The sequence below is a fragment of the Scyliorhinus torazame genome, unplaced genomic scaffold (genome assembly GCF_047496885.1).
Source record: "Scyliorhinus torazame isolate Kashiwa2021f unplaced genomic scaffold, sScyTor2.1 scaffold_1032, whole genome shotgun sequence".
Lineage (NCBI taxonomy): Eukaryota > Metazoa > Chordata > Chondrichthyes > Carcharhiniformes > Scyliorhinidae > Scyliorhinus > Scyliorhinus torazame.
Window position 1 is genome coordinate 58,256 of NW_027308759.1, and position 13,322 is coordinate 71,577.

The 13,322-nt window shown below is 46.4% G+C and overlaps 1 protein-coding gene across 1 annotated transcript in view; it reads right to left on the reverse strand.

The window, feature by feature from the left end:
- The window catches only part of LOC140406939 (phospholipid-transporting ATPase IH-like), a 68,396-nt gene extending 55,330 nt beyond the window's left edge, over window positions 1–13,066 (reverse strand). Inside the window, exons 1-4 of the mRNA XM_072494780.1 lie at window positions 12,849–13,066; window positions 10,178–10,351; window positions 9,524–9,684; window positions 8,981–9,052 (exon numbers count right to left, since the gene is read on the reverse strand). Of these exons, the coding sequence (XP_072350881.1) occupies window positions 8,981–9,052; window positions 9,524–9,684; window positions 10,178–10,351; window positions 12,849–13,013 (572 nt within the window). The 5' untranslated portion in view covers window positions 13,014–13,066. The remainder of the gene's footprint in view (window positions 1–8,980; window positions 9,053–9,523; window positions 9,685–10,177; window positions 10,352–12,848) is intronic.
- Window positions 13,067–13,322: the final 256 nt, after the last annotated feature.

The window sequence follows — 13,322 nt, forward strand, 5'->3', positions numbered from 1 at the left end:
ATGTACCCCAGGGCCACTGGAGCTGCTGGTCCAGTGCTCGCGCAGTGAGGGTGGAATAGACTCCTCAGGGGAAGGTTGGGCTTGGATTGGATTGGATTGGATTTGTTTATTGTCATGTGTACCGAGGTACAGTGAAAAGTATTTTTCTGCGAGCAGCTCAACAGATCATTAAGTACATGAGAAGAAAAGGGAATGAAAAAAAATACATAATAGGGCAACACAACATATACAATGTAACTAGATAAGCACTGGCATCTGATGAAGCATACAGGGTGTAGTGTTAATGAAATCAGTCCATAAGAGGGTCGGGAGGGCTTAAGCCTTGTAAGGCCAAGGTTCACCCATGAAATGAAATGAAAAATGAAATGAAAATCACTTATTGTCACAAGTATGCTTCAAATGAAGTTACTGTGAAAAGCCCCTAGTCGCCACATTCCGGCGCCTGTTCGGGGAGGCTGGTACAGGAATTAAACCGTGCTGCTGGCCTGCCTTGGTCTGCTTTAAAAGCCAGCGATTTAGCCCAGTGTGCTAAACCAGCCCCTGGACTTGGGGGGGGGGGGGGTGAGGAGCTTTTGCGTCTGTGAGCCATCATTGAATATTGTGGAGACCCATAAGAGGGGCCAACCACTGCTGCATCCTGTCTGTCCTGCCAAACGCTTCCAGGCAGAACCTGCTCTTGGCTCAATGTTGAAGGTCACTTTAACTCCCTTTGACTGTGAGCAGCCTCTAGCTTCACAACTGAAGGCTCTTGCTAATGAGGAATTGGCCTTGTTAGTTCTTGGCTTCTCGTGGGCACATGTGTCATGTCTCATACGATGATCAGTGTATTGCATTTCAATCAAATTTTGAATCCTGAACACTGTGCCTAAACTCTGAGAGAGTCAGCACCATGGAGGCTGCTGCCAACACTCAAACACTGAACAGCAGGGCTTCAACACTTTGGATCTTCACGCGACCAAAGTGTAAGTGTGTGGATCAGGGGAGGATACGTGAGCACAGTCTCCCGTTCCAGGCAGAGTTCTGGGCTCTAGGGGCTCATGAAGTGGTCCGGGGGTTGCAGAGGAAGGTTTGCCAGCACAACTGGCTCAGCAGATGGTACTCTGAGAGCAGGCAGGGCACATAAGGATGGAGGAGGCTTGGGGGAATGGAGGGTCCTGAGATGGAAATCCTGATTGTCAGTCCATCTCCTTCTCCAATTCCTTACAGATAACAAAATAGCTGGTGTTGTTGGTAATGCAGAGGCTGCCCTCGCATTGTTAGTGGCAGCCATGTGGCCAGAAGACAGAGGAGGCAGCAGCATTGAAGCAGGCTGGAGGTGGCATCACACCCTGAAGCAGCATTAGGCCGAGGAGGAACCTAGAAGGGGATGCCAGCGACAGCCCAAGATGTACATGAGTCGTTGGTCTTTTGAAGAGGTGACAGACAGCATGTGCCGCAGGAGACTCTGTCTCAACAAAGAGACAGTGCAGCATCTGTGCCACATGTTCGCGGACTTGGCACCCCTTGGAGGAGGAGGATACCGGCTCCCGGCATCCGTGAAGGTCACCGCAGACGTCAACCTTTGTGCAAACAGATCATTCCAGGGCTCGAGCGGGGACTTGTGCAGCATATCCACTAGTAACATCTGCTGGTATGGTAACACTCACACTCTGCATTTCGTGGAGATGGTAACTTTGGAGCAGACTTTACAAGAGCAGGAAGGCAGTAAAAGCACTGGGCACAAAATCATCAGAAATAGAATCACAGAATGGTTAACGGGATTGGTTAACAGGTGATGAGGCCATTTAGCCGTTAAGTCCGTGCCAGGCCTCGACAAGAGCAATTCGACGAACGTCACTCACTCTGTCTGCATAGCCCTGCAATTTCTTCCCCCTATGTGTACATATCCATTTTCCTTTTAAAAGCCATGATTGACTGTGCCTCCACCAGACTCTTTGGCAGTGCATTCCAGATGATAAAGCACACTATGTAAAATGGTATTATTTTGGCTCTTTTGCCAACCACAAGAGGGAAATTTACCAATGCCAAGTTCACACTCGTGTGAAAATATGAACTTCATGATCATGAATACAGCAGCTGTAAATTTCAGCAGTGGACTTTGTGAAAGGAATCATGTGGTAATTGATGAAATTCAATATAAAATGTTAGTTTATTAAACAGATTTCCAGTTGAAAATCACCCTACTTCATGCAATTAATGCAAATAATTATTTTGGATGGTGGATATACTCACTATGAAATAATTCTGGGTGAAATTCCAGCATTCCTGTCTGTCTGATCCCCCTTCTGCTCTGGAAGGGATTGTAATTTCCATTCTATTCCAAACATTTGAGCATTTTTAATGCAGGGAGACAGATTTTCACCACGGCTGAGGTCTCGGAGAAACCTCAGAGATTACTGGGACATTGTCTAAGACCATTTAAAAAATATTTCAACCCAGAAAAATTAGGATACCATAGAAAAGGATCATAACAAATAGAAAGGTCCAGGTAAGGTCAGGACAGTGAGATAGTACTTGACAAACATGACAATCTAACCATTAAAAAATTAATCTCTCAGCATATGATTAATCAGCATAAATTACAAAATCCCATACTCTGATTAGCTCATAGAAGTAAACCAGACATCTTGAGCAATGATGCACCCCTGCCGTGGGACCCCTGGCGGTGAGGGCTGCGATTAAAGGGAAACCCCGTTGACAATGGTGGGACCAGAAGATCCCGCAGCCAGCCAATCGTGCCGTCTCCGTCACGGCAAGTCACACAGCAGGATGCATGGAAATTCCCACCCAAGCTTGTACTTCAACTGCTGTTGTGTTTTCTAATCTCTGATCAAGAACATGCAAACTAGAATGAGGTAAATTTAAGGCTGGATCGTGGTAATATGAGTAACCAATGCGCACATTTTTTTAAAAATTAATTTACGGGATATGGGTGTCGCTGGTTAGGCCAGCATTTATTGCCCATCCCCAGTGGCCCTTCAGAAGGTGGGGGTGAATTACCGTCTTGAACTGCTGCAGTACCTGAGGTGTAGGTACACCCACTGTGCTATGAGGGAGGGAGATCCAAGATCTTGCCCCAGCGACAGTGAAGGAACGCCGATATATTTCCAAGTCAGGGAGGTGAGTGACTTGGAGAGGAACCTCCAGGTGGGTGGGGTTCCCAGGTATCTGCAGCTCTTGTCCTTCTAGATGGTAGTGGTCATGGGTTTGGAAGGTGCTGCCTAAGGAGCCTTGGTGAGTTACTGCAGTGCATCTTGTAGATGGTACACACGGCTGCCACTGTTTGTCAGTGGAGGGTTTGAATGTTTGTGGAAGGGGGAGCAATCAAGCAGGGCTGCTTTGTCCTGGATGGTGTTGAGCTTCTTCAGTGTTGTTGGAGCTGCGCTCATCCAGGCAATGTTAGACGTTTTAGTTGCTGTGATATGAAGAGTCTAAAGTTCTGTTCCTTTTTCACAAACACACATTTTATTTCATTCCAACAGCCTTTGCACAAAACTCGAACTATACATCACCTAGAGGCCACCTGAAGCCCCTTTACATATCAGTGTCAATTAATGGATACTTAACACAAATGAGAAAACTAACTGCAATGTCTCTTAACCCATTACTTAACAGTCTCCCCTTCCTTGGAGAAAAAAATAATAATTAGGTGAAAACAAAATTTCAAGAAACTCAAAAACACACGCATGATTTTTTTTGTTTGGACGAGAAAGAAAAAAAAACAGTCACAGAAACAAGCGCCCTTCATTAACAATATCCAAAAGTTTCTGTGAACTCGCCCCTCTTTTCGTAAAACAGTGACAGTTGATAGCTCCTGTCGACCTATTTAATTTTTGTTATTTCCCCTCTGTCCAACATCTGCTTCAAACTTGCGATGTCTATCCGTAACCTCTTTTCATTGACACTTTTTGTAGAGTGCACATTTTCCCACAGGGATTTATTGTCAATGTGACAGTCAATAGGTATATTACCCAAATCCCCTAATCCCAAAATTTCTGTCAATATCATACTTATATAAAAGGCCATATCCACCACCTCTACAAGGCTTAACATCTCAGCAGCCAAAGTGCTTTTTACCACTCTCCTTATTTTCTATGTTTCCCACACAAGCGGGCAACATTTACCATTGCTCCCCAAAAGGAAAATTATAAAACCTCCTGCGCTTGAAACCCCATCACATAAATTTGCGCAGGACGCATCACTATAAACTATGAGTTTCAAGTGCCTAAGGTCACCTAAAACCGGGAACTTCAAAACACACTCCTGCATTTTAAGTTTGGCCAAAGCTTTATTTGCTCTTATTATGTCTTCCACTTTGGGATCATTCATTTTTGTACTCAACTCTAAGACATGAAAACGCACGTCCGGTCTAATCTGTCTACCTAACCAGTTCAGTTTCCCAATTAAACTTCGCAGTTGCTCTTTTTCTATCTTTGAAACCATTGCGTCTTTTTGTGAAACTCGGCCACGACTAATTGCGATTGGGCTGATGCTTTCCAAATAAGATTGCTGACATAAAGTTGCCCCTAACTTAGTCTGTCCAATTTCCAGTCCAATATATTTAAATGCACCGGAAGCCTGACTTCCAACCCTGAATTCTTTCCTCAAACCAGAGATTACAATAGCTTCAAAATCACTAGTCCCACCCCACAAAAAATCATCGACATGCATCATAAAAATGCCAGAAAGATTTCCTTTACAGTGCCAGTAAAACATTGCAGGATCTGCTTTCAACTTGGCAACAGCCGAACTTTAACAAAATTGACCTTACCAAAAAATACCAGACTAGATGCATCATTTAATCCATATACACATTTATTCAACTTCCAGAGTACCCCTTCTGTGTTAGCTGCTTCTTTATGAGGACGGAGAAAAATGTCTCTCAGGAGCTGATGCCCCTGCAAAAAGGCAGCTTTTATATCTATAGATTTGCATTCCCATGCCTTTGTGGCTAATAGAGCCAAGACGATCTTTAAAATAACCTTTCCTGCTGTAGGTGAATCTACCCTTAAATCCTGATCTTCTAAGTTTTCTTCAAATCCCCTTGCCACGAGCCTGGCCTTTGCCTTATAAGTTCCATCCGGAAGAACCTTTTCCGTGCAAATCCATCTGTGGGATAGAGCTCTTTTTCCCCTATCCGGTACTTCCGTGTGTACCCCAAATTCACTCCAACTATGCAATTCTTGCTGTTTAGCTTCTTTGATAACTTTTTCATCTAATTTATTTGAAGCCACCAAAATCTCACGTGCATGTGGGCTTCTCCTCCTATTAGTATTCGTAGTCTTACTCATGTTCCGAGATCTTGATAAACTACATCCCCTCTCCCGCCCGGTATCTCGTTCTGTACTTCTACTGCTTGGTCTTTCCCTTCTGCTGTGGGATGTCCTTTCAGTAGTTCTCGACCTTTTCCTGCGGACCTGTTCACTATCCGATGTACTATCTTAACTGGCACTGCGTTTCTGTGCTTTCCATTTTTGAACTTCGTTTTCCCAATCCATTGTCTTGACTCCTTCCCCCGAATGCTGTACATTCAACCAATGTTTATACTTTCCAGTGGCCTTCCCTACTCTACTAATAACAGTTGCATCCTTCCATTGACTAGGCCCTTCAGGCAAGTATGTCACTTCTGTACCAACTTTTGGCAGTTGCCCTTTCGGAAAAATGGCCTGTTCTAATTCATCAGAAGTGTTGTGTTCCTCCACAGAAACCCTGTCTATATGAGTTAATTGGTCCTCATAGTTCTGTAACACATGCGTACCAGATGACTCTGGTTCCTCGTCATGTCTGTCTGCTCTGTCTAAATTTGAAAATTTGTAATCTGTACCCATTATCCTTGATGAATGTACCCTAACAGTTTGATTACCATGGTGCAAAATAATTGTTTTGCCATCTATGCCTGTGATTTTCCTTGGGCCTTTCCATTCATTAGAATTGTCTCTCTTATAGTATACCATGCCTCCTTGCTGAAAAATGGCATCTGATGGCCGTACGTGATGTCTTAAAGCTCTGCGAATTCTTTCAGAGACTTCTGCTCCCAAAAAAGCTTTTCTACTGCTATGTCACGCATTTAAATGTTCAGCAAAGCCAGAGCTAATTGTAGTCCCCTCCCAAGCTGGAGGCTGGTCATCCAAAATGGACAGAATTATAGGATTTCTACCAAACAGTAATTGATAAGGAATATAGCCCCCAACCATCTGCAATGAATTCTTTGCATGCACTGCCCATGCTAAAGCTGAATTTAGCCTGCAATTTGGTCGATCTGCCAAAATTTTCTGAAGCATGTCATCGATGACAGCGTGATTCCTTTCACAAACACCATTACTAAATGGGCTTTCTGCAGCCGTATTCATAACTCTGATATTCATGTTTTCACACATATCCCTAAAGTCATCATGAGCAAATTCTCCCCCATTATACGTAAGGAATTTTGCCGGTGGATACATTCCTGTCCCAATCCATTTTTCCATGATTTGATCCAGAATTACTCTCTTTTCTTTACTTCGTACAATCGTTGATTGACTAAATCTGGTTGCTAAATCTACAAAATGCAAAATAAATATATTATTTGCTTTATCCCAGACCTTAAGGTCCATGGCCACAATGTTGTTAAAATCCCTGGTCAAAGGTAGGGTTACTGTCGGTCTTGCTGTTGTCCTTCTGTACTTCCTACAAACTTCACAGCGGTCACTAACCTGTTCTATCAGTTTCGTATAGTCGTCATCCCTTACCCCTTGGCATCCTTTAATAAATTTTTCAGCCTCCGAGGAGACGGAAGTGCAAATTGCCTATGCAGTTTTAATATCACAAGCTTTTTATCAGCTAAAGTCCCATTTTCAACTGCCATTAACATATCCTTAACCACTCTACTTGAAATATTATTTGTCAGTAATGGAATACAATGGTGTCCCGACTGTGTAAATTGTAAGTCCACCGTCTTTCCAAAAACTGTTGCCTTATCCTGTTCCATATCCAGTTTCATGTGTGCTTTCTTCATCGATGGTCTGCTCAGAAGCAAAGGTATCTCACTTGATACAACATCCGTGCTAATGAAATGATTCACTCCGGCAATATTGCAAGGGATCACCACTCTTTTCAGCGACTTCAGAGTATTATCATCCCCAAACCTGAAACTTGTGGAACTTTCAAATTCCTTAACCTTGTTATGATTTTCAGCATTCAAAGAGTCCAGGTAACATTTTAACCAGTCAATTCCACACACAGTAGATGTGCAGCCACTGTCCAATACAGCACAGTTGAAGGATTCTGCAACCAACACCCTCATTACCGGTGTTCTGACTCTTCCGTGTCATGTGTCGCTTCAAACACTCTATCATAATGAGTTGGACAGTTGAAAGCATAATGGTATTGAGAGTCACATCGAAAACATCGATTTATCATGCCCCGTGCATTTCTGGGGTTTATCTTCCTATTGTAGGTTCTAACTGGGTTTCTGTCTTCATCATTTCCTTGTCTCGGTCTCCTTCTATAGTCTTGAGCCCTGTTCGTAGCCATACGATTTTGCCATCCTGTTCGTAGTGCATCTTCCATATTCTGCCTTATTGCAGGCTGACCTATTTGGGTCATCAGAGCCATCGGAATCGAATGTTTCCCCAGAAACTTTTGTAAAGCTTTTGTCATCTGTTCGAATAAGGTATCCTTATCAGTAAACTGAACTCCTGTCAAAACCAGGAGCCTATCCATGTTGCTCACTCTAGCACAGTCAAGTAATTTAAAGGCCAACACAGACTGTGGAAATTCCAGATTGTGTTTCTGCAGCCTTTTATATAGTCTGCCAAATTCCATTATATAGTCTTCCATGGAGATATCCTCCATTTTCCGGAACTTATCAAAATCCGACCATGCTTCATATGCACTTAACAAGTCATCTTTCTTATAAATCTTATCCATATAATGTAATAAAGTCTCCAGACCTTCTTCTGAGTCTAACTCTTCCAATTCCAGCTCAGAAAGCACTTTTTGGATTTTACTGCCATATGGTAGAGAAAGAGCCAATGCCATACCTTGTTTTCTCTTCCCCAAAGCAGTTACTTTAGTCCACATAACTACTGCACTTCTCCATTGGTCGTACGATTCCCTTTCAGAAAGTAAAGGAGGATAGTCATATCCAGCCATCTTTATCCTCGGTTCAGCCATATATCCCTTTTATTTTCTCACTCACTCCTTGGTTTGATCTGAAAAGTTGTATCTTTCAACCCTTCACATTTACACAGCAACCATCCTCTGCTACCAATTGTTAGACGTTTTAGTTGCTGTGATATGAAGAGTCTAAAGTTCTGTTCCTTTTTCACAAACACACATTTATTTCATTCCAACAGCCTTTGCAGAAAACTCTAACTATACATCACCTGACAGAGACCACCTGAAGCCCCTTTACATATCAGTGTCAATGAATGGATACTTAACATAAATGAGACAACTAATTGCAATGTCTCTTAACCCATTACTTAACAGGCAAGTGGGGAGTATTCCATCACACTCCTGACTTGTGCCATGTAGATGATGGACAGGCTTTGGGGGGTCAGGAGGCGAGTTACTCTCCGGAGGATTTCTAGCCTTTGATCTGCCCTGGTAGCCACAGTATTAATATGGCTAGTCCAGTTCAGTTTATGATCAATGGTAACCCCCAGGATGTTGATTATGGGTGGCAGAGCTGTCACATCTACAGGCTAATTGTCCAGAATGCGTATTTCAGTGGTATATATTCCAGAGGAGTGAATAAAGGGAATTGATAATTGTGGGATGATCAGGAAAAGTCACTGGCAAGTTCAAATGTTGGTTGAATGTTCACAAATCAGCAAGGTCTACGAACTGGAAGATTGGGACAGAATGAAAAGCAGGAAAACAAGTTGTAAGCTGGAAGGACATTTTTTTTTTTAATGATTTCATGAGATGTGAGCATTGTTAAAAAGCCAGCATTTGTCATCCGACTCGAATTGGCCTTAAGCACAAGCAGACTTGCCTTTCAACTTCAGCCTCTGGATTCTCAAGCTCCATAAAATTGTCCTTTACCTGCAGGAAGGTGAAGCCATGTCTGTGAACAAAAAAACAAATAAAGTCACTAAACATCCATCAAAAAATAATTTAACAAGGGCAGCACTTCTTCCTCACGGCGCCGAGGTCTCGGGTTCGATCCCGGCTCTGGGTCACATTCCGTGTGGAGTTTGCACATTCTTCCCGTGTTTGCGTGGGTTTCACCCCCACAACCCAAAGATGTGCAGGTTGGCCATGCTAAATTGCCCCTTATTTGGAAAAAATGAATTGGGTAATCTAAATTTATAGAAAAAAAAAGGACTGCAGAGCTCAATCTGATCCATTGGATGTGAAATTGCTGAGCTCTGTCTACCACTGACAGGGGGGGGGGGGGGGGGGGGCTGGATGGGGCAACGATAGGTGGAGATAGACAAAAATGTTGTGGACAGAAGACAAAAGGAATGTAAATAGGGGTGATTAAGGCTAAGAATGGAGCTGATCATGGATAGATCCATTTCAAGTTGTTTGGTACCTCTTTACACCTTCAACCAGGGCAATCTCATCTGGCGAAGAGGAAATGTAGACTGAGGATCTCCCATCCTGGTGCTGCTTCTGACAATCAGTCTGGTCCTCTCTCTTAACCTGGACTGTGTGGCAAAGACACAGTGCACGAAAAAACAGCTCCTTTCTTTCCTAGAAGTAACACAACCAAATGAATGATGGACAACGAAACAATGGCAGGACAGATCAGTGCGCCATTTGCCAATAGGTCTACTACCCTACTTTGCTGACATGGCCAAGCATAAATGTAACCTACTACCATACTTCTATCATATGTAATCAGAAAGGCTTTTTATCAGAGCCTCTAGTCTAGGATTTAATGTGGCCTTAAATATTTTCATGGCCACTCCAAAGGCATGGGGCTGGATTCTCCGTCCCGCCACATTTCTGGTTCAGCATGAGGCGGGATTCTCAGTCCCGCCACATTTCTGGTTCAGCATGAGGCGGGATGCTCCGTTTCGCCGGCTGATCAATGGAGTTTCCCCATTGTGGGGCTAAAAAATCTTGCATTCAAGAAAACTGCTGCGATGTCTTTCTAAATGATCTGATATTACCAGCTTAACATTTACCTCAGGTCTGGTCCCAAATAACAGCCTTACCTGGTCAGCTATTCCAGCAGCCTTACCTGGTCAGCTATTCCAGCAGGCGCATCAATGAAATCCATTGCTGCATTACTGTAAAAGCTTTGACCATTAGATATAAAGTGCTGTACATGCACATGGCCATCGATGCAGCACTCAATAAACTCCATATTATTCTCAGTCAGCGTTCCTGTTTTATCTGTGAAAACATATTCAACCTGTAACAGATACAGAAAATGATTAGCAAAATCAGTTTCACGATTAGAAGCTGCAACACAATTAAGCATGAAGCAGTTAATCTAACGGGTTCCTCACAGTCAGGGTAAGTGTATCGTGTTGATTAGTTTAAGGATCTCAGTGTCATGTCATAATCTCAGGAATCCGTATCGGACTCTGAAACGGAGCCTCCTTGAGCACAGGATCACTGGACAACTGTGTTGAACAAACCTGAAAATTCCCTAACCTGCAATCCTTAAACGGACCACTGGAGGGCAGAGCAAAACAGATTCATAAACATTTCGCAACATCGAGCATGACAGACACCCGCTCACCCATCACACCCTCACAGCACAGACCCCCCCGCCCCATCACACCCTCACAGCACAGACCCCCCCATCACACCCTCACAGCACAGACACCCCCGCCCCCATCACACCCTCACAGCACAGACCCCCCCATCACACCCTCACAGCACAGACACCCCCCATCACACCCTCACAGCACAGACCCCCCGCCCCCATCACACCCTCACAGCACAGACACCCCCCCCCATCACACCCTCACAGCACAGACACCCCCCCATCACACCCTCACAGCACAGACCCCCCCCCAATCACACCCTCACAGCAGACACCCCCGCCCCATCACACCCTCACAGCACAGACACCACCGCCCCCATCACACCCTCACAGCACAGACACCCCTCCCATCACACCCTCACAGCACAGACACCCCCGCCCCCATCACACCCTCACAGCACAGACCCCCCGCCCCCATCACACCCTCACAGCACAGACCCCCCATCACACCCTCACAGCACAGACCCCCCGCCCCCATCACACCCTCACAGCACAGACACCCCCCATCACACCCTCACAGCACAGACACCCCCCATCACACCCTCACAGCACAGACCCCCCCATCACACCCTCAGCACTGACCCCCCGCCCCATCACACCCTCACAGCACAGACACCACCGCCCCCAACACACCCTCACAGCACAGACACCCCCCATCACACCCTCACAGCACAGACCCCCCCATCACACCCTCACAGCACAGACACCCCCCATCACACCCTCACAGCACAGACCCCCCCATCACACCCTCAGCACTGACCCCCCGCCCCATCACACCCTCACAGCACAGACACCACCGCCCCCAACACACCCTCACAGCACAGACACCCCCCATCACACCCTCACAGCACAGACCCCCCGCCCCCATCACACCCTCACAGCACAGACCCCCCGCCCCCATCACACCCTCACAGCACAGACCCCCCCCAATCACACCCTCACAGCAGACACCCCCGCCCCCATCACACCCTCACAGCAGACACCCCCGCCCCATCACACCCTCACAGCACAGACCCCCCATCACACCCTCACAGCACAGACACCCCCGCCCCCATCACACCCTCACAGCACAGACCCCCCCCATCACACCCTCACAGCACAGACACCCCCGCCCCTCAAAACACCCTCACAGCACAGACACCCCCGCCCCTCAAAACACCCTCACAGCACAGACACTCCCGCCCCCCATCACACCCTCACAGCACAGACACCCCCGCCCCTCAAAACACCCTCACAGCACAGACACTCCCGCCCCCCATCACACCCTCACAGCACAGACACCCCCACCCCTCAAAACACCCTCACAGCACAGACACCCCCGCCCCTCAACAAACCCTCACAGCACAGACACCCCCGCCCCTCAAAACACCCTCACAGCACAGACACCCCCGCCCCTCAACACACCCTCACAGCACAGACACTTCCCCCCCCCCCCCCCTCCCCCCCAATCACACCCTCACAGCAGCACACACCCCCATCAATCACCTCAAAGGACAAATCCCCCACTACCCTCAAAGCACTTAACCTCCCAAAGCCTCACAGGGCTGACCTCCCCCCACTGCCCTTGCAGCACAAGCACCCCAGCTTCCCTCACAGTACGGAGCCGTCACTGCCCACACAGAACATACACCCACATTCCACTCAGAAAAGCCCCCCCACAGTAGACCTCACCCGCATGCCGCAGTCTGAAGCCACCATTCCCCACAGAACAGGCTCCCAATTCCTCTCTTTGCAGTGCACCCCATCTGCAACCTGACCATTCACTCCTAGCACCCCCTGTACCTCCAGTTCCCCCATGATTCAGGCCCCTACCCCCCAACAAGCAGAGACTCCGCCCCATGTCAGTACAGCCCCCACCCTTACCTTCACTCAACCCCCCGTCCCCAGCAGCCTACTCTCACCAATCCCGTTATTCCCTGTGTTCCACACCCCCTTCAACATCCCCCACCCCCAATCACACTCCTATCCTCACACAACCCCTCATCCCTGACCTCCATTCACCCCTCCATCTTTGCCCTCTCACATTTCTGGCTCCCTCGCCCACATCTGGGCCCTCCCTTAGCCTCGGAATCACAGATCACCACCCATTTTAGGTCCGAACTGGTAACTCCACTCTGAGGTGATTAAATCCACCAACCTGCCCCAATTCTTCATTCAGGTCCGACGTGTTCACGATTGGCCCCTCACAAGTTTCATCGTCAAACATGTCCTCATCCCAAGAAATGAAATAGGAGCCTAGAAACTTTTGCATTTCCACAGTGACGTACATGGAGACCGGAATGATATAATTGAAGAGGACCATAAAGGCCAGGAAATCTGTGAATGATGACAGGAACTAGGAAAAAGCAAAAAGGAAATATGAGATTTCTCCTCTCAATAAATTAGGCAAAAACATAATTTAAAACCAATGTAGTTCTGCACCTTATCAATCGCTACGTCAATGGGTTGGATTTTATGTTCCCCCACCACTGAATCTGAAGGTGGTGGGGGGGCTCATTAAATCCAGCAGGTGAAGTGCTGACCAACCTGCTTCTGCCTCCACCACAATTTTACCAGCAATTGATGCCCCACGACTGGCATTTAGCAGATGGCAGGAAAGGTCCACGCCAAA